Below are 26,578 nucleotides of genomic sequence, written 5' to 3'. Positions count from 1 at the left end.
CGAAAGCATCTGTAACAACTCAGACTGAACCCATAGCTGATACATCAACTCAAACATCATCTAACCAACCATGTAATAGTTGTGGCTGCTGTTGCTCTGCTGGAATACGGAAGGAGTCCACCACCTCCGAAGAAGCAGGAAAAGCAACAGCGAACACATTCAAAGTAACTACAGCTACTAAGCCAAAAATCAATACTGGAAATAAATCTAAAATAAAACTATTCAAGACCGCATATTCAAAAAAAGCCATTCAGAGAGCAAAGAAGCTGCCTACATTACAAAACATGTCACTTCTTGATGACAAATCAATTGGTGACATGGATCTCGATAATCCTACACAATCCGGTACTACTTGCCGGAAATTAGACTGAAATAAGTTCAAAGACCTTGAACCGTCTACATCTATTTGAAATTTATGGCCAACATTATTCAATGGAACATTCGTGGTCTTAGATCCAATTATGAAGATCTCAAGGATTTGATCAATCGCTATCATCCTGTTTGCGTGGCACTCCATGAAACTTTCACGAAGCCCTCAGAGACATGGAATATCAGGCGACATTCCCTGTTCCGTATTGATTACGATGACGGGAGTAGAGCTTGCCGCGGTGTTGCTCTGCTGGTTCCACATCATGTGTTGTCTCGCGTTTTAACGCTGCGCACGAACCTGCAAGCCATCGCGGTGGAAATCTCTACAGGCCTAAGAATTACCATCTGTTCCATTTATTTGCCACCAAATGACACCATCTTACAGAGAGATCTAGAAGACCTGATTGATCAATTACCACCACCACTTTTTCTTCTTGGAGACTTCAATGCACATAACATGATATGGGGTTCTAACAGCAACACCCCTCGTGGGGAAATGGTTGAACGGCTGTTAGACGACATGGACCTCGCCATCATGAATGATGGCAGTTTCACTCATTTCCATGCCCCAAACAATAGTTTCACTGCAATAGATCTATCGTTATGTTCACCCACACTCTTGCCCAACTGGTCGTGGTCGGTTGATCCAGACCTCCACGGGAGCAATCATTTTCCTCTAGTGGTTAAGTGTCTTGACCGACGCCATAGCATACCTGAGGGACCTCCTCGGTGGAAGCTTGTGGCTTGACTGGACGGTCAAGGCAGAAATCACGGAGGATATGGTTTCGCAACCCGACGTGGACCATTGTGTCAACCTTGTGACCAGTTGTATGATCTCAGCAGCCGATGAAGCAATACCCAAAGTCTCCTCCAAACTTCCTAAATTTCCTAAACCTTGGTGGAACCACGAATGTAGTCTTACGATTAAAGCACAAAAGAAAGCATGGAGTAGGTTCCGGTGGTATCCTACCCATGATAATAAGTTGGCATTTTTAAAAGCAAAGGCGATAGCAAGAAGAACCAGGCGCCAGGCTCAACGTGAGTCCTGGCAAAGGTTTACCACGGAATCAATTCATCAACTTCATCCAAAATCATTTGGGACCGGATCCGAAAAACCAATGGTCACTATCAGTCTCATCCCATCACTATATTAAACACCAATGGCACTATCATCAGCGATGTGAGGGATATTGCGGACACCATCGCCGCACATTTCGCCGCTGTTTCCAGCGATGCAAACTATCCCCCATCGTTTCATCGCATTAAATCATCAGCTGAACACCGTATACCGCACATCGTATACCTTCTGGTCTTCTACACCGGAGGGGTACAACTCATTGTTCACCCTTCATGAACTGACGACGGCCTTGCAGTGAAGTCCTGACTCAGCTGTAGGGCCCAATGCTATTCATTATTCCATGATTCGGCATCTCTCACCAGAATCACTGTCACATTTACTCATATTATTTAATCGGATCTCGGTCAGTCATTCATTTCCTGACACCTGGCGAGCAGCCATTGTTCTTGCATTCTCGAAGCCTGGCAAAAATCCTCAGCAACCTAACAGTTACCGACCTATTGCTTTGACCAGTTGTCTGTGTAAGCTCATGGAACGCATGGTCAACTATCGCCTTATGCACTACCTTGAGGTTAACAATATTTTATCTAAACATCAAAGCGGCTTTAGACGGTTCAGGTCCACAACATGCAATCTGTTATGCCTTGAGACATCAATAAGACAAGCATTCGTAAAGAGGGAGCATATGATAGCCATATTTTTTGATATAGAAAAGGCCTACGACCGTACTTGGAGGCACGGAATTCTTTCGGACCTTTATAATTGCGGCTTGTGAGGCAACTTGCTCATTTTCATTAAGAACTTTCTTGCTCGACGCATCTTCCGAGTATGGATCGGAAACACATTATCAGCTCCCCAAATTCAAGAACAAGGTGTACCTCAAGGTAGCATTTTAAGTGTAACACTTTTTATTTTAAGACTCAACGGGGTGTTGAACCAACTCCCGTTGTCTGTCACTGGCGCACTATATGTGGATGATCTGCTGATATCGTATCAATCAGTGAATATGAGATCAGCTAAGAGACAATTATAAACCACTCTTAACAAAATCAGCAAGTGGGCTCATGACAACGGTTTCTCTTTCTCCGCCGACAAAACCGTCGCTGTGCATTTTTAAGTAATAGTCAAATACCTATTGTAGAGAACACAAAATTCCTCGGCATTATATTTGACAAGAAACTTACATTTAAACCTCATATTTCACAGTTGAGAGCTCGTTGCATGAAGACGATGAGCCTCCTGAAGGTCACCTCTTCTACAACATGGGGAGCAGACTGTAAGTCTCTTATTCACCTGTATAAAGCTCTGATAAGATCGAAGCTTGACTACGGCTCCATCATATATGGGTCAGCACCGCGGAGTTATCTCAGTGTGCTGGACCCGGTCCACCATTTAGCTTTCCGGATTTGCTCTGGAGCTTTCCGGACGTCTCCTATGGAGAGTCTGTATGTTGAATGCAACGAGCCATCACTGACATCAAGACGCCAGAAACTTTCCTTGAAATATTATGTCAAGATGAAGTCTTTTCCAGATCATCCACTTCATCGTCTCATCTTCAATCCCTCATTTCATAGACTTTTTGCTGCTCGCCCTTCATGTGTTCCGTTTTATGGTCTTCGTATGAGGGCACTTGTGGAGGAACTACAATTGGACATCAGTCGTGTGGCCCCTGTTGCTTGGCAACTGGCACCATGGGAGCAGTCTCTGCCAGATGTCTCTCTTTCATTATCATCTTACTCTAGAGCCACCACAGCAGATGTCATATATCGACAGATATTCTTTAGGCACAGGAGTAGGTACAACAGGTACTTCCCCATATATACCGATGGCTGTAAGAGCCCTGGGCATGTCAGTTGTGCCTACATCTGCTGTGAGGAGACATCTTTCAAACTATCAGACACATTCTCTATTTATTTGGCAGAACTGTACGCAATCATTCAGGCTCTACGTCATATAAGACGCAAACGCCACAGAGGATGCATCATTTATAGCGATTCTCTCAGCGCATTGCAAGCACTGTGTTCCTTCACTTTTCACACTCATCCATTCATTCATGCCATTTTTCATGAATTGAATCACCTCATTCATCATGGTACCACAGTAAAATTTTACTGGGTACCAGGTCATGTAGAAATACCGGCAACGAAAAAGCAGACACCACAGCTCGAACAACAACTAACATTGACAATAACCTTTTGGTACCTGCCAGTGACCACTTCTCAATCCTCCGGGAAGTGATGCATCACTGCTGGTAGGATCATTGGAACCATCAGATAAATAATAAACTTCATGCCATCAAGCCCACACTTGGCCATTGGCGTTTGAGCTGCAGAACTAACCGAAAGGAGGAAGTTCTGCTTGCCCGGTTACGCATAGGACACAGACGCCTCACACAATCATATTTGTTATTATGAGAGAGTCAACCAGAGTGCCCTCATTGTCAAAGTCCATTGACCATTGTTCATGCTTTTACTTGTTCACATCATCGTCATCATTTTACGACCGCTTTTAGTCAGAGTCATCTTTCACTTCGTGACATTTTATCTGACAATAGCGACGCATCTCACATTTTTAAATTCATCAAAGCCGTTGGTTTATACGACAAATTATAGTTTTTACAATTTATGTCATTGTTTTACGTTTCATGTTCCTTTTTATATGTTTTAGTTTTTTGACATGACAAAAGGACATTTTTCTTATTTTTATGTCATGCTTTGGTGCAGTTTGGCCAAATTGGTCCTTGCGCCAATAAATTGAAAATCCAATCCAATCCTAAAAATCTAGTTTTTCAAATGATGAAATATCTAGTTACCCCCCCCCCCCCCCAGAATTAGTTGTTAGTCTTTAGATTAGACAAAAGGGTTGGAGATAAATATTAATAGAAATCATTTTTGCTAAGCAGGTTGCCTATAAGATATAAGGATGTTTTTAATAAAGCACGTCCTTTCTTAATGAAACCTAACATAAATGATACCACTGAAGTGCAATGAATATAGAGCAGTGTTTTCTATTTAGCATTTACCCAAGTTCCCCCCCCCCCCACCCTGGTCACACAGAGGGAACCAACCCAGACTCTATGCCATAGCTGCTTATATTTTCATTCTAATTTATGCTTTATCCTCAAACACATCCTGTGGAAAACTTTTTAAAAACCACTAAAAAGAACTAGGTTTTATGGTTATATCATAGACGTATGCATGTAAAAATGTTCCACTCACATTTTATTAGTTTTGGCAAGGGTCAGTGAAATTAATGTTCAAGGCATTCAAAGTATTGATCACTATCATTGACTGAGCACATAGTATTTCTATTTCAAACTTTTGAATTAGACCTTTGCGGAAATTGTTTCTGTTTGGAATCTCTTAAATTGAAAGAAAACATTGCATAGGCAAGATAACAAAGCTGACATAGCCAGGATGAAAGTACATAATAGAGAAAAACAATTGTAAGTTTTGTGTTCCAGTTTTTTTGTAGCATTATAATCTTCTGCTCAAGTTCATAACATGGCAATCATAAATTCACCACCTCATAAGAAATATAATGATGTTTGACATTTAATAAACTATGATTAAGCACAAAAGCACAACTGAGAATGAAAAATAAAGATTTGTTTTTTGGATGTAGTACTTTTTTGTTGTTGTTAAGGAAAATGAGCATGTTAAAAACTTGTTTAAACAGTTTTTGATCGAAGTACACACCACTTACAAAAAAAACTCCCATAAAAACACCACAAGCTTCCACCTCTTCAATAATATTGATAGAAATATGAAAAAAATAAATACAGTGGAACCTCCCCTAATGGACACTCTCCAATAATGGATGCTTTTTTGATCTCTGGTCCTGGGGAATATGCCTTTAATGTATTTCACTCCCTTATTAGCGGACACTCAATAGTGGACAGCAAAATCAGGCATACTTTAATTTATTCATTTTTGTCATAAATCGGGAATTTATCACATTCAACTACGATTATGTTTAATATCAAGCCGATGTTAGTAAATAGGACAAATTGTCAATTAATTATTTAATTAACTAAACATAACTATGGTCTAGGATGATGAATTCGAATGGTAATGTGTTGGTTTTTGCTGATACGTGTGAAGAAAGCCAACACTATAAGACTGATAATGTTGTTATGCATGTTATCTTCACACTTATTTTAATTTCATTTCATTTTTATCACAAAATATGTGTAGTGCATGTACCATGCATGGGTAAAAATAATTAATTGATTTAATGAAGCGAAGAAAAGGTTATAAATTTTTCCATATTTATCAGACTTTCCAACTTTATTTGGAAATTAATAATCGCTGGTAAAAGTGATAAATGTAGCAAAATTTAATCACTTTTTTTTTTATTGAGACAATTGGTGATTATGTATAACCACTGGTGTATTACTTTTGCAGTAACATATAAATTTTAAGGTTAGAATGTATAGGAACCAAATTACAACAGAAGCCAAATGTCATGTCATATAAATGTGAAAGTCATAAATGAGGCTCCAGTGTATATCATACCTCCCCATTAGTGGACAAAATTTTTTGGTCCCATGGGTATCCATTATCAATATGTTCTAATGTAGTGGAAACTGTATTCAACAAAATTGTAGTTCTAACTAGAGATGCAAATTTCTCGAGAATAATCTTTCTAGAGAATATTCTCTGGAAGGACTACTAAACTATTATAAATGACTTGAGAATATTCTTATAAGTTCTTGATGAGAATATTCTCCTGTTATTTATAGTATAGTTACGTATAATATCCTTGAGAATATTCTCTGGAAGGACTACTTTTATAAATTACTGGGGAATATTCTTATAGAAAATAAGAATTATTCTGAAGTTATTAATGTCCGCCATTAAGTCCTTCCAGAGAATATTCTCCTCGATGAGAATATTCTTCAGTTACCGAAATCTTTCCAGAGACTATTGTCAAGAACATATGTAATAACATGTATTATAATAAATAAGCTTGATACATAACTTGAGAATAATAATTATTTTCGATAAGAATATTCTCTAGTAATTTATAATAGTAGTCCTTTGAGAGAATATTCTCTGTCCCCGTCTCTCTTCCCGTCAAGAAGATGGGAATATTGAAGTTTGTAGACCACAATATTAAAGTTTGAAAGCAAGAAAATTAAACCAACATGGCTGAATCGCACAACTTTTAAAGGAATGTGAGTGATACAGAATTTAAGTGTATGTACAGTCAAACCTCGTTAGTGCGTCACCCAGTTAATACGTCACTCTGCTTACCGGGTGACTTTTTGGAACTCCCAATTGGAATTGGCACAGCTATGGCTTACTCCGCTTACTAAGTCATATTTTTGCTCTCCAAAGAGTGACTCATTGACGAGGTTTGACTGTACATTGAAGAAAACAACAGTTCTGTATCTTCTTAGAATGAAGGTGATTGTATAAGAATTGCTTCCTTTATCAATCACCTTTGGTTTAATTTTTTGTTCTGAACCTATTTCTGAAAATTTATCTTATTCTAAAATAATTTTTTAAGGTTTTAATCTCAAGGTTTCTAAAATCTCCATAACCAAACTTTTAAAACCTCTCATCATGAACAAGAGATATTCCCCAATATTCTGAGAATATTCTCAAACTAAAAGTTGCCATTGGGGGGTGAGTATGTCAAAAATTGTTTTTTTAATGTTTCAGGCAATGAAAACTGATTTATATTTCATAATATAAACAAAATTAGTAAAAAGTTATTCACCCAAAAAATGGATATTCTCGATTATTCTCCGATTTTTATATCCAGGAGAATATTCTCAGAATATTCTCATTCTCTGAGAATATTCACCTCACATCTCTAGTTCTAACAATTAATAATTACATAACATCCATAATATATATTTAAATTTTATTTACATTTTTGCCATAAAAAATCCCAACCCTGGATCATCAATAGTTTTTTGAACATGAATATTATTTTGAGGAATGAGATTCTGGATGTTAATGCCAAGATGAACTTGAATAAAAAGTCGGCTGTTTGCTAAGAAAAACAATCTTTCTCTCTCATTGCAAATATTGTTATTTCTTTGTCTTGTTATCTTCTTTTGTCCAATGTCCTTTTTTTATTTTTTAATAATACACATTTGTATCCATTTTGTTCTTCCATGAAATGTGGTAAGAATGCCAAAGCAATTTTTACTTTGATATTCCTTTGGACATGGGATAGTTATGAAAATATGATTTTTTCATGAAAATGATTTTATTCAAGCCATTTTGGTTGTTCTTTGGATATTAAAAGTTTGGGAACACTAATAATTGGTGTGTTATATTTTAGGCATGGCAGTTGTTAAATTTTTGGTTGAAAGTTCCATAATTAAGTTTCTTGACTTATGAGGAATAGAAAAATGAATGGTGGCTTTAATTATTGTCATAAATTACTTTTCTCTCAGAGTATGAAATATGAACACAATGTGAAAATCGGCACCCCTTCTGAAAATTATGAAGATAGAGCTGAAACACGGCGGAGAACAAAAGGTAGTCAGAACCCTTATGAAAAAGACGATAGAGCTTCATTGGCATTGTAAGTATGAAATAATGACATGCATTAAAACATTCGTGTAACATAATGTATTTCGTATAAATGTATGTTTAAATAGCATTGTACCTTTTTTTAAGTGTTAACCAGAGTTTTAGGTACTTTTAGCATCAGAGTTATTACATTATGTTGAGATCATGGGTTGATGAAATATTGTTTGTGCTTTTCTTGTGAAGGCTTTAGAGATATTTCTTAATCTATATTGTTAGAGAACAACTTTCATGTTGATTCTACCTTTACTACTTTCAGAAATTTTTTTATTATTTTGTTAAAGTTTCTAATCTATATTTTGCACATTTTCAGATCTGTTCCTTCATCTAATAAAGGCTACAAAATGCTCAAAAACATGGGATGGTCTGAAGGACAATCATTGGGGTCATCAAGTGGTGGAATAACAGAACCGGTTTGTGCACATCTTTTGTGCTTCATTTAAAAAATATTACAATAATCAATAATTCCTCTTTTTTTTACCCCCCCCCCTTAACCTGGTGTTGGAAGAAAAAGAAAGAAATGCAACATAACAGACAACTTCATCTATTACTTTACTAAATTATAAGCTTTTAATGTTGGCTACTCTTTTAATTAACAATGGTTCTAGTGAAAAGCATGAAATATCTGAATGCACATTGGAACGAGGGTAATGTATTACAGTAAAAAACTGGCAAAATTACTCAAAAACTGGTATAGTTTTTCTACATGTGTGTATGTATTTCAAAGACAATCTAAAATGAGATGATTTATGCAAGATCAACAACAATTTTACAGCTCTATGAAAATGTTTACTTGTATCTTACCTTATCGGAAATAAGTTCAGTTCCCTTCATTTCAGGTAAGAGAGATTTTACTGTATTATTTTTTTATATCAAATTATGTGTGACGAGAATGCAATTCTCAATTGATTTTTAAATTGAAGGTATTTTCCAAAAAAGCTATGACCGAGATTAATAAAAACCCTCAAATTGGGTCTCAAATTTTGAATGACCAATGTATACAGTATTCTTTATACAGGGTGATTCAAAACTCAATGAACAAACTTTTATAGGAGGTAGAAAACACAAAAACAAAACAGAATCACATAGAAATGTTTGACAAAAAACCCCAACCTGGTCAGCCGAAAGATAAACAAAGATGCGCAAATGACAATCCAATAATGGGTGTCAAAAATTCTTTATTTAGCGATACTTTACGTGAGGACAGTACATGTTCATGTTAACTTTTGCATCAAGGGCTCAAAGCTCTCATCATATCCACAGTTATGCACCTCGTTTCAAGAATCTCCATCGCAGCTGTAAACGTCCATGAAATGCTGGGTATTTTTGAAAGGGTTTGACAATCAATGCATCACCGTTGTGAAGTGTGCATAACTGTGAATGGCAAGAGCTTTGAGCACTTTTGTGAAACTTAACGTGTATACATACTGTCCTCATGTAAAGTAAATAAAGAGTTTTTCCACCCATTATTGGCTTGTTATTTCTTCATTTTCACGTATCCTCCAGCTAATTAGGTTGGGGTGTCCCGGTCATACATTCCTATGTGATTCTGTTTTGTGTGTGTTTTTATGATTTCTACCTCCCCTAAAACTTTGTACATTGAATTTTGAATCACCTTGTATATTTTTTCCTCTCTCTTTATTTTTTTCATGCTGTATTGGTATTGAGATCAATAATTGAACAAAATTTTTTTTTCAACTCAAAAGTAGCAGTTATACAGGGTGCCCCATGAATACCGCCAAAACTTTGCACAGCTATTTTTCTTTTCTGGAATACATAAAACATGCCCAAAGAACAGTACCTGTACGAGCCATAGTTTTTGAGAAAAATATGATAGAAAAGTATGACGTCATATCTGGTGCAAGGAAAAAAACTTTATTAAAATGAACGCTATTTTCACGGCGCGCGCATGCATGCGCAATATGCGCGGTGGATATTTTGAATATCTTCTTATGCGAACATATGCAAATACCGATGTTCATGTTTCCAATAGGGTGGATCAAAAAGTATAAGAATTTTTTTTTCTGAAATTACTTTTGGCTTCAGGTGGGAAAGTTGTGTCTTGGGTGTGTTAGTTTGCATAATTTTTTTTATTGAAATTCATATCTTCTGGTGCCCCAATCGCCCCAAAAATAGTTAAAAATTGACATTTTGATGAAAATTTATAAAAAAAGAATTTTTCTAAATTACTTATGGCGTGGGGTTGGAAAGTTGGTCTTGGATGTATATATGTTGCATAATTTTTTTTATTGAAATCCACTTATATCTTCTGGTGGCCAAGTGCCCCAAAACTAATTAAAAATTGACATTTTCAAGAAAATGTATTAAAAATTGTAAATTAATGAAAAATGTTTATAAATTTTGCAAAGTATTCAGGCATTTAAGTATAAACTTATAAATAATAATAATTTTATAATAATACATGAAGTATAAATTTAAAAATCAAAGCAATAAGTCGTAAAACTTATAAAAATTGAACTTATATATTGAACTGTTTTAATTGTATTAATTTGAAGATATACATATTTCTAAATGTTGTAATGCTTTTTGGTATTAAAATGTTTGATATGGCTTCTAACTACGACTGGGAAGCAGATTTTAATTATAAACCTTCTCAAATTCTGTTTACGAACTAAGATGGCAAAAAATATATTGCTTTATTTCAAAGATGGGCTTAAGTCTTTTCCAACTTGGTGCGAAAACAGCTTAGCAGCCTGTTGGTGGTTTCTAAACCCACCTACCCCAGTGCATTAATGCATGCAAACGGGGGTTTTGGGCCCCCCGATATTATGGTAAATTTTTGCAGTAAAACACGTAACCCCTCGGGAAGAGAAAAAAAATGTGAAACACTGCCCCCTCTCCGCGAAAATCCTGTGTATTTTCTTCCCCAGTATCCATAATCACCCTGGCGTGCACTGGACTTACATTGGCACCTCAGATTGGTTATCAAACCACTATTGCGAGGCCGAAAAAAAGACCATTTGTCGAAATTTGGACGACAGTGCCCACTGAAAAAAAATTTCAAGTGTGCCCCGCACTTAAGTATTAGAAGCCTTTTACCCAGGGCCGCAAGTACATACTCTTTCAGCCAGGCAAGCATGCATCGTGCTTCTCGCATGTAATTTTGAATAATTTTAAAATAATTTAGTTCGGGGCACCAGGTCTACCTGCACCCTTCTCTTTACTTGGAGGGGTTGGTTCTGTTAAAACCTTGGCCAGAGCGTTCGATATCTGAATTTAAGAGGTTGTGGACAAAATTTCAAGTTATTGCTTTGTGAAAAAGTTGAAGTCAAATGTAATAAAACAATTTTTTATCCAGTTTTGCGGCCCTAAAATTTAGTGGCCAAGTGCGGTTGCATCCATCGCACCTGCCCAAGTCCGGCTCTGCTTTATTGCACTAGGATAGATGTTCCCAAACTATACTCCGTGGCATTATTTTGCGCTCTGTGCGCTCTAACATGAGTCCTGATGTAAATAAACCGCTGTACCAATTTTTGATATCACTCCGCATCCTTTATCTCTATTGATTGTAATTTAACCAGCCCCTTCATTACGAATTCCGAACACGCGTTTTTTCCTCAAACGCGAGATTGTAAATTCGTTATGAAGAATTTTCCTGGAAATTTTTTTTTCACTGTTCTCCAAATTTTGTTGAAATAAAAACTGTTGATGACACTAATTAAAATAGAAAGAGGTATATATCTCCCAAAAAAAATTCGATAAGGTATTCTGTCGTTATCATGGCACACTCCTCAAGAATTGGGATGGCAGGGCTCCAGCGCGGACATTGCCTGCGACAATTCTTGTCATTTTTTTATTTTTTTTACGCTAAAACTTTACTATATAGAAGGGCTGTTGAAAGGTTGGTCTTAGGGTCCGCCAAAGATCACAGCCTGGGGGGGTCTTGCAGCAGGATATGGGGCCATGGACGTTACAAAAGTTTGTGCGAGTTTATTATTTTACGGCAGATAGTGAGATAAAAAATCCTCATTTTTTTCTTATTACTTTTTTTCTTCAGAATTTTACAATTTTATTTCTGAGCTAATTTACGTGGTATGATTTTCCTGGGCCGGATATGCTACCAATTATAACGTGAAACAAATTATGAGAAACTTACCGTTGTGTTGCCACTTTTTATTTTTCTTGCGGGTCTGTATAATTAAATATTTCATACTAATCCACGGGCTGTAGAAGTTCCATTTGATGAGAGAGTCATCCACATTATTTCGTTTCTTTACTTCAACCTGTTGATATAATGTTTTTTGTCAAGACAATTTCGGTTTTTTATCCGTGCGTAGGTTGCGAGCCATGACCCCAACATCCAGCAGCAGGAGCTCCTGAACTGGGATCTTTAATGGGCCTCCAGGCCAGGCTTTCTCACCTATAGTGTCTGTCATACTGAGGCTAACTGAATCAAAAATGAGCATTACTCTTTCGAGTTTAGTTACCAGAGTTTCAAAACGTTACCTCATCTACGTGATAATCCTCAGACTTCTTCGGCTCGCCGCCTTCCACGAAACCAATATTACTTCTTGCCAACAAGCTGCTCAAGCAGAAGTGAGAATTCTTTTGAAATGCGTATATTCACAACGAACGATAAGTGACCCCCCCCCCCCCCGTTCAGTGTACGTCAAAGCGTGTGGGTGAGAAAAAAAATCTTGTTGACAGGACCCAAAAAGTTTGGGAACTAGGGTGATTTTTATGGCCGTGTTTTAGGAAATGTAATGTTCCGGATAATTTCTCGCAAGTCCTTGAAATAAGCAGAGAAACAATTTGCAGGAAGTCACAGATTTATTTTATAGAAAACAGCTATTTACACTACAAATAGAGTTCTCGCATCGGGTGTAAAGTCCAACAACTGACCACCCTCTCTATTCCTCGCATCGTTTTTGAAGACACTGGGAATTTTCGAGAAAAGTCTATCATAGTTCACAACTGGAGGCGCCACCGTCTTGAAGTCATACGAGACTTTCTAGAATCTAGATCAATCAAAAAGATTCAAGTATATCTTCATATTTCTGGTTTGACATTGAGCCACCGATTGTTTATTGATAAAACATAATTTTCGTAACAGTAACACTTGTGAAGAGAATATCTTAAAGAAATGCAGGATTTTTCAAGAGCAGATCGGGTGATATTTTATTGCCATTAAACGGATATAGATGCAGAACAGTTTTAAAAAAGTTACAATTATCTCAGCTTTGCATGACCATCAATGACAATCTTTTTTCGTACGGATCATATTGAGGGCTGTGCCGAAGTCGACAATTGGTTCTTTCCTTCAAGAGTGGGAAAGATTGATAACCATCAGTTTAGTTTAGAGCAAAAGAATAAAGCTATGTTGGTGGAGTCAGAAAGACCGGAATCGAAGCGATTGTAGTGCCCCGTTTTTATGACTTTTAAGTCGGGTTGGACTATTGATCGCTGTTCAAATGAAAAAAAATATATACCGTATATATATTGTGAGATACATATGGGTGAAAAACTATAAACGTTGAGGGGGGTGGGTGGCACTTTCGAGGGGATATTTTGTGACAGCCCTGCTTTAGAGTGGTCAGCTAAAGCTTATGTCCCACGAGAGCTTGCTTGGGGACGCTGAGTAAGATAATTAAAGTTAATAAAACTCTTTGTTGGACATAAACCGCAAAAACCACAGCCGGCGTGGAGTAATCCGTACTTGTTCGGTCATTTCAAAGGAAGACGCTCGTTCCGCTGCCTTTGTATTGAAAGCCATAAAAGTTATTGTTTCCCGGAGGCCCGAGACGACCGCGGATCCTGACAAAGACTTTTATTATCTTTAACTTTAATTATCTTCCCCATCGTCCCCAAGCAAGCTCTCGTGGGACATAGTTTTTAAGGCCCCTACACACGCTCAGTTGACCTGCACAGGCGACCTGAAGGGAATGGTTTTTCGATTCGGTATGACTGTACAGTTACGCCTGCGCAGGTATAACTGAGCGTGTGTAGGAGCCATCAGGTATAACTGCGCAATTTTTTTTCCTTTCTTATTCTGCCCTTTCTTTCCTCTTTATTACTGATAACAAAGCTGAACAATGGTAACTGAATAATTTGTTTTGGAGACGGATTGCTTTTAAATTAAAAGAAATTTTTCCAATGGCGTTATTTTCACGATATTTATTTTTTTACAATTTCATATCTAACGAAGAAATCGAAATAAAATTTTAGAAATACTTCGACCATTGTTCAAATTCGAAATTATTTTTTCTGAAATCAGTCTATTTTCAATAAATTTTCCCGAAATTATAACACCGAAACACATATGAACTCTATATTTAAATAATGTGCTATGAGAATTAATTTTTTATTGATTATTTGTAGAAGATTTTCTTAACCAGGGGCTCCGTGACCTAGGATGTTAAAAGTAATTAACTTTAGGGCCGTAACTAGGATTTTTGTCACCCCTTCAAACTTTAAAGTTCGATAATTTTATAACGAACGGTGTTCTTTGTTCCTAAAATTGCTAAAATTGCCGCCCCCTAAATTTTGCCACCCGGGGCTGCTGCCCCGCCCCCACTAGTTTCAGCCCTGATTAACTCATTGTTTTTGCATAGCCTATATGCTGAATATGTTATTGGTGGTCTTTTTATAGTATTTTTCCAAACAAAAAAGACTTAGAAACAGCGAACTAAAATATGAAGCAAAAAAAATGTTCTGATAATAATAAGTAAAGAAAGCTTTTTTAGCATTCTTCTCTGCTGAAACAAAAGAAAAAACTCCCAGATCAACTGGTGAGAAAATTTCATTTATTTTTTCAATACGTGTTGTATAGGCTTAACGGATAAGTAAATGAATAAAAGAATCCAGTATCTATTTAACTAGGGAGTTTTAGTATTAGTTAGTATATTATTGGAGTTGCTTAGTACTGGGGAGCGTTGTTTACAATGTTTGCGAAGAACTCGGAAATGGTATATTAACTCTAGGGGTACGCACTCATCTGACCTTTTCTTTCTCCCTCTCTCTCGGATAATCACGGATACGAATTTATAAAGCTTTTTTCATTTTAAAATAAGTACTTATCCGGATTATTCTCGGAATCCGGAATGTGTACTTTCAACAGTACACATAAAAACGGCAAGTAGAAGAGAATAGGTATCTTCCCCCATTCTGAGAAAATTATGTCGATTTTTCGGTGCAAATTTCAATTCCTGTAATAATTTTACGAGCGAAAGAATTGTTGCCTTTTTATTAACCAACCTTTGCACCGCATTACCCGTTTTTTGTTTAGAATTAATAACTTTTACTGCCCTAACCAATCCAACTACACCAGGTCCGTAGCACGCCTTCTTGGGGGGTCCGTGGGGCAGATATTTTCTTGCCCCCCCCATAAAAAGGAAAAAAAATATACAAAATAAATGTGAATTTTTTGTGATCAGCCCATTCGGTTAGAGACCCCGGGACAGTGGCCCGGTTGCCCTGGCCTAGTTACGACTCTAAACTACATCCAAAGCATCATTTGTGGAAATCATGTTAGAAAATTTTGAACTTTAGAGCACTCGCGCGCTGCAAAAATCCGAACTGATCGACAAACACGAAGAAAGAGATCGAAGAATAAAAATCCCACAGATCACCTCGAAGCGGTTCCAGAGACTTTGCGTGCACAGGTGTAAGTGAGTAGTGTGGATGTACCGAACCGTTCAGTTATACCTGCGCAGTTATGCCTGTTCAGGTATAACTGTGCAAGTATAACTGAGCGTGCGTAGGGGCCTTAAATGAATGATCTTTCAAACTTGTACGTCGTAATCACAAAAAGAAACAGTAAAAATTCTTCAGAAAAAATTAGAATTGCTTGACAAGAAAGGCCAACCGCCTTTCAGGAGGGGCTCAGAAAGCTCAACATGAATTTGATGGAGATGAAAATCTGGTGATCCTAGTGAAATTTTCGATTTTATTTTTATTGCACAGTATTAGTTTTCAAGTTGTAAAATTTTCTCAGCATCTTGAAGTGAGTTATTTCTTTCTCTTTTTATCTTTCCGCGATGTGAATCTTGAATAAGAATTAAACCGAACAAACGGATTTTTCTGCGTATAATCCGCAGATGCGAATTTTAATAGTTTCAGAGAAAAAGTCCGCGCAGCGGTTTATAACCCCCCCCCCAACTTATGAGAAAAATTGTTTGCCACGTTTTTGTAAAAAAAAAATGTTGATTTTCGTATTTACATCTATATCCCTAGAAATATTTCTAAAATTGTTTTTTATAAATAAATTTTCAAAGTAATTAAAACTAAACAGGGGAAAAAAGCTTTAGATAACTACTAATTTAGCCAAATTCTCTAATTTAGAGTAATTATCAAAGTAATTATTACTTCTCTAATTTAGTCAACTAGAAAGAAGAGGGTAGGCGCAAATCCGGGGGGGGGGGTGATCGGAGAGTCTGATAATATGGGAAGATAAATCATTCCCATATTTTAGGGAACAGTTACTACTACTTCACCAAACACCAACTCTGGCCATATCGCTATATTGCAATTTACTGCCATTAGGTGGAGTGAAGGCGCTGTCTATCGGTGGTCGCCTCGAGTTCGTTAGGGAAAATATCTTATCAATATCCTCCTCCCTTGGGTTCGAACCCGGGACCCTGACAACAACCTTCACGATGGTAGACGAGCATCTTACCACCATGCCACTCGGGCACTAGGGAACAGTTACTAGCACAATAAATTGCCCCTTCCAACACATCACCCTGGATCTGCGACCGAGGAGCACGCGTGAGGGGAGCGACTCCTGGGTTTTCAAAGGGCGTCACTTGGTCTAGGACCAGCCCTGCATAAAGGGGCTGGCAAAAGCCCAAATTTCGGTTAGCCAGGTCAATTGGGCTGGTCACTTCGCGAACTGGCCAACTTCGCGATTTGGCAGTAACATTTGTACATGTACTAGCTATAATACCCGGCGCTGCCCGGGTATTCTTCACAATGAGGCATTTTGGATCACGTGATATCTCCCTCTTTTTTTTTAGGGACATACAAACCGTGTCTAAGTTAACCAATATGACGACTTCTTGCGCGACTCATGAAATAACCAAATCTAGATTTAAAGAAACGTAGAAATGAATATTCCCCCCCCCTTTTTAAGGGGCGCTAAGTATTTCGATTTCACCCCCCCCCCCCTGAACTTCAATTTATCCATCTGCCTGTTTCAGCTTCCAAAAATGCTTAGTTAAAGATGTGGAATTTCTTCGACTTTTACGGACCCATAATTAATTTTAAAACATCCTAAACTACATGAATTTATGCAGTTGAATTTCAAAAGACAATGCGGAAAAATCAATTTTCATGCTTGAGAAGAATTTATTTATACAATATTGGTTGGCCGAGGCCTATACAAGGGAATGCGGAGGTGAAGTTAGACAGAGACGATTGATGTTGCAAAGAAAATCGGATACTATTGTACAATCAATAATGTTTGGCGGGAGGTTGCTCCATTCGGTTATTGTACGAGGAAAGGAAACTAAATTTGAAACAATCTGTGGATGCAAAGATGGGTTTCAATTCTTGTGAATGGTTAATACTTTTTGAAAAGTATGAAGCTGGAATTAGAAAATTCGAGGTGTCAATAAGTGAAAATGGCCGTGGAGAATTTTAAAAAGGAAAGATAGTCGAGATATATAGTAATACGAGTAAAAAAGCGGTTGCATATTGAGTTGGCGCTTGAGTTCAGTGACGGAGGCAGAGGATGACCAACAGTTGAGAATGAAACGGGCGGATTTATATTTTGAATAGATTCTAATTTGTCTATATTGGAGAGAGTATGAGGGTCCCAGATTTTTCACAGGCATATGAGAGTACAGGAAGGATGTAGGTTTGGAAGCAGAGATGTCTGAGGTGACAGGTGGAGTTTTTGAGGTTCCGACGAAGAAAAAGTTTTTGGGGACACTTATGAAAGAGGTAATCAACATAGAGATTCCAACGGAGGTCGGCAAAAATAATTACACCCAGATATTTATAATTAGAACTTCGGTTATCAAGGAGTTATTGATAGTGTAAGAAACGAGGTGAAGTCTTTTGCGTGTAATTCTCATAAAAACTGTTTTTGAAGAATTAAGTAGGTAGTTGCCAGGACGAGCACCAGTCAGAGACAATGTTGAGGTTATTTTGGAGAAATGCTTGGTCAGATTCTTTGTGTACTGTGTGGTAGATGACGCAATCATCCGCAAAGAGTCTATATGACAATTGATGGAACTTGGGAGATCGTTAATATAAATCAAGAACAATAAAGGTGAGAGGACCGACCGTTATTTTGGGGCACCCTGTCAAAAGCTTTAGAGAAATCCAAGAAAATTACATCCGTTTGGACGTTTTTGTCGATACTGCTTGATAAATCATGTATGAAAAGAGCTAATTGGGTAGTTACTGATAAAGATGGTCGAAAGCCGTGCTGAGATTTGAGAAAAAGAAGTTTATTGAATCAAGGTGTGTGAGCGAATTTCTTTGGCAACTATACGCTCAAAAAGCTTGCAGCAGGTAGAGGTGATAGCGACGGGTCTGAAATTAATATTATTATATGAATAGAGATAATCTTATTAATTTTCCAGTCAGATGGCGAGGTTGATGAGTTTAATGAGATGTTGAAGATAATCAAAAGAGTAAATAAAAAGTTGAAATCAATGTTATTGCATGGATATCCAACTCAGAAGTAGGTCCGGCTAATTACTTCATATTTGATTTTCTGGGCTTCGCATCTCCAAGCGAACTCGATATTTCAAAAATCGAGAATTCAATACGGTTTTTAAAATTATTGATGTGGTGGAAAACCCCACTAAATTTCCGCATTTCTACAGTAGAATCGGCAATTTTAACACTGATTTCTATGGGGATCGCCCTTTGTCTTGACCCTCAAAGTGACGCTGATGATGATTCTGATGTCTATTCGAAATGCCTCATTACTGGGAGGATTGAAAACCAGGTTCCGGACTTAGTAATGAATGCCTTCAAAAAATTTTAGATCCAATTCTTAGAGATTACAATCCGGAGGATATTTTCTGTTCTCATGAAATTGCTCTAATATATCGGGATAAGCCAAATGGAACGAACGTACGGTTACTAGGAGAAAGAGATTTATGAATAAAAGATTTATGCATAAAAGCAAAGGAACAAAGGTCACATAACATTGATTCTAGTCCCCCACGAACATGGTATTCATTTTCTAATTGGTAAAAGCAAAATACATGTGAAATTGAATTTTCTGGATGTTATGCCGAAACTAATATTTGGAAAGAAAAGTGATTTGTCTCCTCCGGAAATCGAATCTGGGTCCCTTTGCATAACGGGCAAGTGCGCTAACCAATACACCAGAACCACACTTTTCAATTCCTTATAACACGCATTACTAGCGTGAAGCGCTGAGTGGAGATATAGCAGGCTCCAGCCTCCCTTAACTACTGTTATAAGGAATTGAAATGTGTATCTCTGGTTCGTGCACTTGTCCGGTATGCAAGGGGACTCGGGTTCGATTCCCGGAGGAAAAAATCACTTTTCTTTCCAAATATTAGTTTCGGCATAACATCCAGAAAAAATTCAATTTCTCAGGATATTTCCGGGCGAAAAAATACCATCTCTTAATGCAAAATACACGTGTTTAAAAAAATCTGAAATCAAAATGGTTATGTAAATCCCACAAATATTTTTAATTTCACAGCGTAGTGCAGACTCTTACGTCAGTGTTTCTGAAACTGTGCGTCGCGGCAAGCTGGAGATATTTGTGTGTCTATTTATGCTTTGATTTGAAGTGGGTTTTTTTATACGTGAAAATTTCAACTACTGTATAATATTCTGGGGAGCTGCGGTTAAACTATGAATTAGGCAAGGGAGTCTCAGGTGACAACATTTTGGGAATCACTGTCTTACGGGCATGGAACCCCCCCCCCCCCCTCACAAATTTTGGGCTGACAGGGCTCCGAGACGATTCTTATCATTTTCTTTTTTCCACACTATGAATTCGCTATAGTTGGGCCCATGAATAACCTTATCAGGGACGCCTACTGCAGTATGGGGGGGGGGGGCCCATGCTCACGTGACGCATATTCTGAGAAATTCAGTGTATCGAGTTATAGATTTTGAATGTTACATCCGTATCTGATCTTGCATGAAAAATATATTTTCAAGACAGTAATACAAATTTGAATACATAGTTTTAAAATATGTTAATATAGTATATTCTATTAATAAGGGGCCGTTCAAGTATTACATAAGCAAATTTTTAGCCATTTTTGACCCCCCCCCCTGTGAGCAAAACGCTGACCACCTCCCCCCCCCCTTGTCTGCAAAATTTCGTCATCAGCTCTTTTCCTCGGAATCCAACTCATATTTTCATAAAGGGTGGTTGATGACGTAAGCATTATCCAACCCCCCCCCCACCCATCGATGATGACGTAATACTTGAACGGCCCCTAATTCATCAACATAGAAGTTATTGTGCTAGAGTTTGAAAAGTTTGATGCAACTGCAGTATTGTACTTTTTGTTGATCAGTTTTGGATTGGGCTTTGAATAATATAAAATATGTATTTAATATCATTTTTCCCCATTTAAATTTCAATGATTCAAGTTTTACAAAAGCAGTTTTTTTAGAGCAAGTAACTATTGCAATCTACACTTCAAAGAATTTTGGTAAAGCTTCCCATCTGTTCATAATTTATCTTCATTTAATGATTTTTTTTAACAAAATGGGAAAATCATTGATGACATCGAGATAAGTATAATCTGGTCCAATTCTTGTGCATCGATTCGAATTACGATTATTGCCAGATTCCGTAATAGTTTTTTTTGCGCTTTCCAATAAGAAAAAAGCCGCAACTCATTATCGCTATTTCTCACATTTTCTTTCTTCTATGGTTGTTATTTATCACTTTGGAGAAAAAATTCTACCCCAGTCATGTTTTCTTTTCTTTGGAAGTGGCGTAAATGTGATCCCCTTATCATTTATACACATATATTGACTTCAGCCCGCCCATTGAATTGTGTGCAGTGTTACCGACATTTTTATTCTTGCTTCGTGAAAGAGTTTTCGTATGTACAAGTTGCTCAAAGTTCTTATATATATGGTAGTTTTCTTTTTGTATCCATAGCGCGTTATATGTCTGATATAATTAGCGATTGTGCTGTTCGCCAGTTGTCTGAGATTTCTTTCTTCGTTTTTCGTTATCAGAAATCTAATGATAGCTATTCAAAATCCATTAATCATTTGGTTTTTGACAGAATCTTCAGAATGAAAAATATCGGTAGTTTGATGGGAGGGTTGAGAAGAGAATGCCCCAATTGTTACAGGCATGCTAGTCCCGAAAAATTGGAAAAGACAACTTGATTTTTTTATTCCCCTACTGTGTAGTGGAGATGACGAGTTTTTTCCCTTTTCTTCAATATTTGTAGAACTTGGGTTTTTCGGGGGTCGATAACCATATAATTGTGCCTTTCATCTATCTACTTCTTGTCTTGTTCATGACAGGGGGGGGGGGGGAATGGAGGTGTTGGGAACTCCTCTCATTCCAATTCCGTATACATGTACAAAAGAAAAGTTACTTACCAATCTTAGAGATATATGTTTATACATCGACCACGCATATAGGTTATTTTCATCACTATTTTAGAATTTATTTTTACGAATTTAATCGTGATTAAAGTGGGCCGTTGCGGCTTATAACGAATTAATGTAGCCCAACGAGCGCTCTTTCAAACATACATAAATAAATACTTTTCTAATGTCATTTATTAATACTTTTTTTTTGTGCCGCTGTGGTGGTCGCGTGGTCATAGTGACGGACTCGCGTCGCGAGCTCCCGGGTTCGAACCCCACCGTCACCACAGTGGTGGTCGGCTGAAGTTGGTTTCTGTGGTTCCCAACTTCAAGGCGCGAATGCAAGCCGATCTCCCCTTTAAAAAGTCACGCCACAGAGAGCAACAGACCTACAAACAGTATAAATGTAATTCAATCATAACACATCACTCACTTCACTTCTGAAATATAGATGGCGGAACTGAAAAATCAAACACAACACTAGATACGCACTTAGACTGTTAGGTATACACACAGTTACACTTCCGGCACAACTCAATAGGTAGTAAATCGCCCACAGATGGTGATAGACCTGAGTTGTACTCAGTTTGAAAGAAAGAATTTTTTTTTTGATAGATTCCAAGTACAGTTTACTCCCGTTTTAAGGAATACTGTTATAGCGAAAATCTCGTTTTAACGAAAACTTTTCTAATTCCCACAGATAAGTTTACATAAGAATGTTAAAATCTGAAATTCTTTTATAACGAAATTTCGTTATTACGAAATAATTTCTCCGGTCTCCTGGAATTCGTTATAAGGGGCCGTTCAAGTATTGCGTCAGCAAATCTTTATCCATTTTTGACCCCCCCCCCTTGTCAGCAAAAGTAAGCAAAACTCTGACCCCCCTCCCCTTGTCAGCAAAATTTCGTCAGCACTCCCCCCCCCCACCGCCTAAAGCATATTGGTGGGGTCAGAATCGTACGCGGGGGGCATAGGGGGCTCGTGCGCCTCCTGCAGATGAAAAAAAAATTTTGAATGTAAAAAATTTAAAAAAAACAAAATTTTGAAAGAAAATACCTTTATATGTTATTTAATCGATTTCTGTTAATTTCAATGCTATTTGAAGGGTAAGAACTCAAAATTTCTCTTTAAGAAATTCATTGCTACCCACCCTTTATGCCATGTATGGTAAACCCTTGACCAGCGGCCCAAATGTGGCCCTGAAGGTTATCTAATGTGGCTTACCCCTCAAACCAAATTTTGTAAAAATGAACTAAACGACACATTTACAGATTTAGTTTACGGCCCAGAGTAGTTTTTTTCCCTCTCTTCCAATGCGGCCGAGAGAACCCAAAACGTAAAACCCAGCCTCGGTCTGTTGTGATAGTCTGGTTTACTTGAACGGTGTGCAGTCTATTTCTTTATCGTTCCTTTGACTCACTGGCCAAAAATTGAAAATAACATCGTCTTTTGCTATCCATTGGAATGTAAGTTGTGAAAAAGTCATTTTTTTTTCATTTTACTTATTTATTTGTATCTCTTACGATTTCCTTAATTTTTCAGCCATGTTGAATTTTTTTTTTGTATAATTTTATATAATAGGTTGCGTTTTATGATAAGGTGCCACAATTTCTTCACAAGTATTGAAATCACCACACATCACAAGAGTATTGCCAGACTGACACTTGAGGCTAGGCTTTTTTTGGTCTCCGTGCCAATATACTACTAGATTTCATACAAATCAATATGCTCTCTTGATATTCGATATAGGACTTGAGAGTTTTGAAAACATTAAAATTTCTCAAGGTGTACCATCCTCCTTTTTTTTTTGAAAATCGGCTCTTTTATTGGTAGTTCTTTTGAGCACTGGGGTAAAATAATGTTGCATCATCGCCACCTACATTACCTTCCATCCACATTATGCAGGTGGAAGGGATTCGAATCGTAAGAAATTGGCCCTACACGGAGCCCTGGTTTCTCTTCAGAGATGTTTCAGTGTAGTTGTGAAAATCATTTCCTCCTTATCCGCGAACAAAAAATCTTTTAACGTTATCGAGTGATTTTCATTAATCCACACTTTTTCGATAACCACCTTTTTAAAATTTTTAATTTGTTTTTTGGCCACGAACCCCTATTGATTAAAAGGGAGGAAATTAATAAAGCAATACATTCGAAAATTCCTGTGAGGTGTAACTTTTACTCTCGAGGGCACTGTACAACGAATAAAAGTAACTTTGAGCATATCTTCTGATTTCAAAACCATCCATTATGGAAAACATAAATCACAATTTGTCTGTTTCCCCCACCCACGCACATTTATTCTCCTCCTTTAATGTAGTATTTGTTCCTCAGAACATCTGTACGTTTTTCTCTTTGGTTGAATTGAACGAGGTTGCCGTCAGTACACTCTCCACCCCTCGTGTCTTCTGGTGACTGACTTTAATTCGTAGAAAATAAATACAATGCTGTGTTATGAAAGATAGATACAATGTCGCAATTTTCATGCTAAAGTGCCTTCTAATCCACTCACTACTGTCGCCGGTGGTTCGGCTAACGACCGGCCTCGCGACGTAACCTCTTTTAGGTTTGTCCGAGGCCTGCTCATTTTCTTGGTATTTCTTGTCCGTGGATCGTCTGGAAATCGCATCGTGATGAATGTTTTCCGATCTTTTGTGTGACGTGTCTAGGCTTTCTCTTGCGTTATCATTTTAACGGCGGCGATGCAAACGACGCCAAAAGCGTTTTTCTCCGCTCGCACTAACCACCAACTGTTGGTCGTTTCCAAATCAATTTCTTTGTAGGACATGAAAAATATTCTAGAAAGTGTCAACAATTCGACGAATACGTAACCAATTTATGTAGAATTTTCTTCCGGAAATCTAGATTTTTCTTGCGTGTGGGCAGGGAATCTAAGAAGTTTTGGTTTTCAGGAAAATTTTAGTCGTCGACGAGGCGCTCAACTTTGTGGGTGGGGGAATAAAAATCATTTGAGTATTGAAAAACCGAGTATGGGTCATTCTCGATGCGATTAGTCGTGAATATGAGACAATTTATCTTTTGTAGTGCATTCTATTGCGGGAAAAATCAAAGGGCATGAAAATTTCTTATACAGTATATCTTTTATATTTTGAAATTGCTTATAATTTTTTAAATATCGCATGAGGCCGTTCCTGAAGCAAGCACGCCAGATTTGTTGTGAAGGGCGTACGTTAGACGTTACACACTGTATCTTCATATGTTGTTTTATCGATTGATTATTTTTCGTATCTTTGTTGATAAACATTGAGTTTTGCTGAAAGCAAATTATGAATTTTATTTCCTTTAATTTGGTCTGTCCAGTTTAAATTTTTTCATCAATGATGACACCTAAATATAATCGAGATTTTAAACCACTACTAATAGAATAACAAATTCCATGAAAATTGTTCTTGTACATTTATTCGATTACTTTCTTTTTTCGTACAATTTCAATTCGAAGGGAAAAAATGGCTTTTTAAATCCATACTTGCCAATTACTACGGAATTTCCTTAGTGTTTCTACGGATTTCTACCGTAAAATACGGAACCACGGCGAATCGTGAAAAACTACGGAAATCTGGTTTTTTTAGAAACATCTTTTGTTCAAGGATTTCTTTGAATTCTTTTATCCTATCAAGTGCAAAATGACGTTACGCAAAGACCGCATCTCCAAAGGATAAATATCAAGCCAAGAATGAATATCAAATCAATAACTAATCAATCTATTGACGGAAAAAGATGCGGTTTGCACTAAGACAACTTATCGTGGATGAGGCCCCTTTCACGCGGAGAGGATACAAACGCGGGTCCGCATAGCCTTTGACACGAGCACTAAGGATGCGGGCGTACGCCCCGCCATATTTAGTTTGAAATTCGTGCATAAAAACTATTTTTTCGTAATTTTTGTAATTATTATTCTCCTTCAACCTTGATTCAGAGAGAGAGTGCGCTCATAGGCAGCCTAGAGCCATTCTTCGGTGGTTTAATCTAGAGCCCCATAGAATATATGGGTATAAAGATGCCTTCATTCCGATCCTTACAAGTAGTCGATGGGGGAAAATATCTTAAAATATTTTCGAAAGATTTTGAAAAAAAAAATCTCTTTTCGGAAAAATATGAAAGAAAAATTCCTAAAACATCCAAAACATCGATCTTCCAAAAAAAAAAAAAAAAAAAAATCAGGAGATATCAAAGACTTTGCAAGTAGAAAAAAAGGAGAGGGGTGGAGACTTTCAAATTGTCTGTGCTTAGAAATATTCTTATCACAATTCTGTCTTAGACCGGGACTACATTATAAAGGTTTTGTAAAAGCTCTTTGGTAAAACGTGAAAAATTCAACCTATAAGATCACCGGTTGCATTTGCTTGAATGCAACCGATGCGCCTATTGGTTGAATTTTTCAACTTTTAGAAAATATCTTTTATAAAACTTTATAGTGTAATCCCGGCCTTAAGCCCAGATTACACTATAAAAATTTTATAATAACTCTTTTAAAAATGCAACCAATAAGCTGATCGGTTGCGTTTGCTCGGATGCAATCGATGAATTTATTAGTTGCTTTGTTCAAGTTTTATAAAATAACTTTCATAAACTTTTTAGAGTGAAATCCCATTCTTAGATTAGTCACTTCTGAAACATAAAATTTCATTTTTTTTCAGTTTATAGACTGAATATCGAGTAAAATATACTTGTAGGTGTCGGGGGAACCACCAAAAATATTCAAGTGCTTTGGGCCTTCAAACGTCTTAATCCGGCCCTGAATGAACATTGTACGTGGATAACGTTGTTTAATGAAAGTACTTTTTTTTAAAGTTTAAAAGATTAAAAATTTCAAAAATAATAAATATTTTAAATATTTATATTTTTTAAATAATTTCGAATATTTAAAAAAAAAATTAAAATTTTTAAATTAAATTTAAAAGTTATTAAAGTATTTAGTCAATTTTTTAAATATTCGTAATTAATAGAACGGCTTATAATTTTGGTCCCGTCAGTGGCCGTTGTTGACAAGTTTTATTGTATAAAATTGTGAAATATGGACAAAAGGCAGTTAAAG

At 37.1% G+C, this 26,578-nt stretch overlaps 1 protein-coding gene across 3 annotated transcripts in view; it reads left to right on the top strand.

Moving 5' to 3' along the window:
* The window catches only part of LOC149088374 (angiogenic factor with G patch and FHA domains 1), a 62,036-nt gene that overhangs the window by 26,488 nt on the left and 8,970 nt on the right, over positions 1-26,578 (top strand). For all 3 annotated transcript variants that reach the window (XM_089247451.1, XM_089247450.1, XM_089247452.1), the window contains 2 exons: positions 7,863-7,993; positions 8,312-8,411. In XM_089247451.1, the coding sequence (XP_089103577.1) occupies positions 7,863-7,993; positions 8,312-8,411 (231 nt within the window). The remainder of the gene's footprint in view (positions 1-7,862; positions 7,994-8,311; positions 8,412-26,578) is intronic.

Source organism: Pholcus phalangioides, unplaced genomic scaffold (genome assembly GCF_987345545.1).
Source record: "Pholcus phalangioides strain wild (caught in Gottingen) unplaced genomic scaffold, Ppha-v1.0 ptg000003l_1, whole genome shotgun sequence".
Classification (NCBI taxonomy): Eukaryota; Metazoa; Arthropoda; class Arachnida; order Araneae; family Pholcidae; genus Pholcus; species Pholcus phalangioides.
This window is presented reverse-complemented; position numbering and strand designations above follow the sequence as displayed.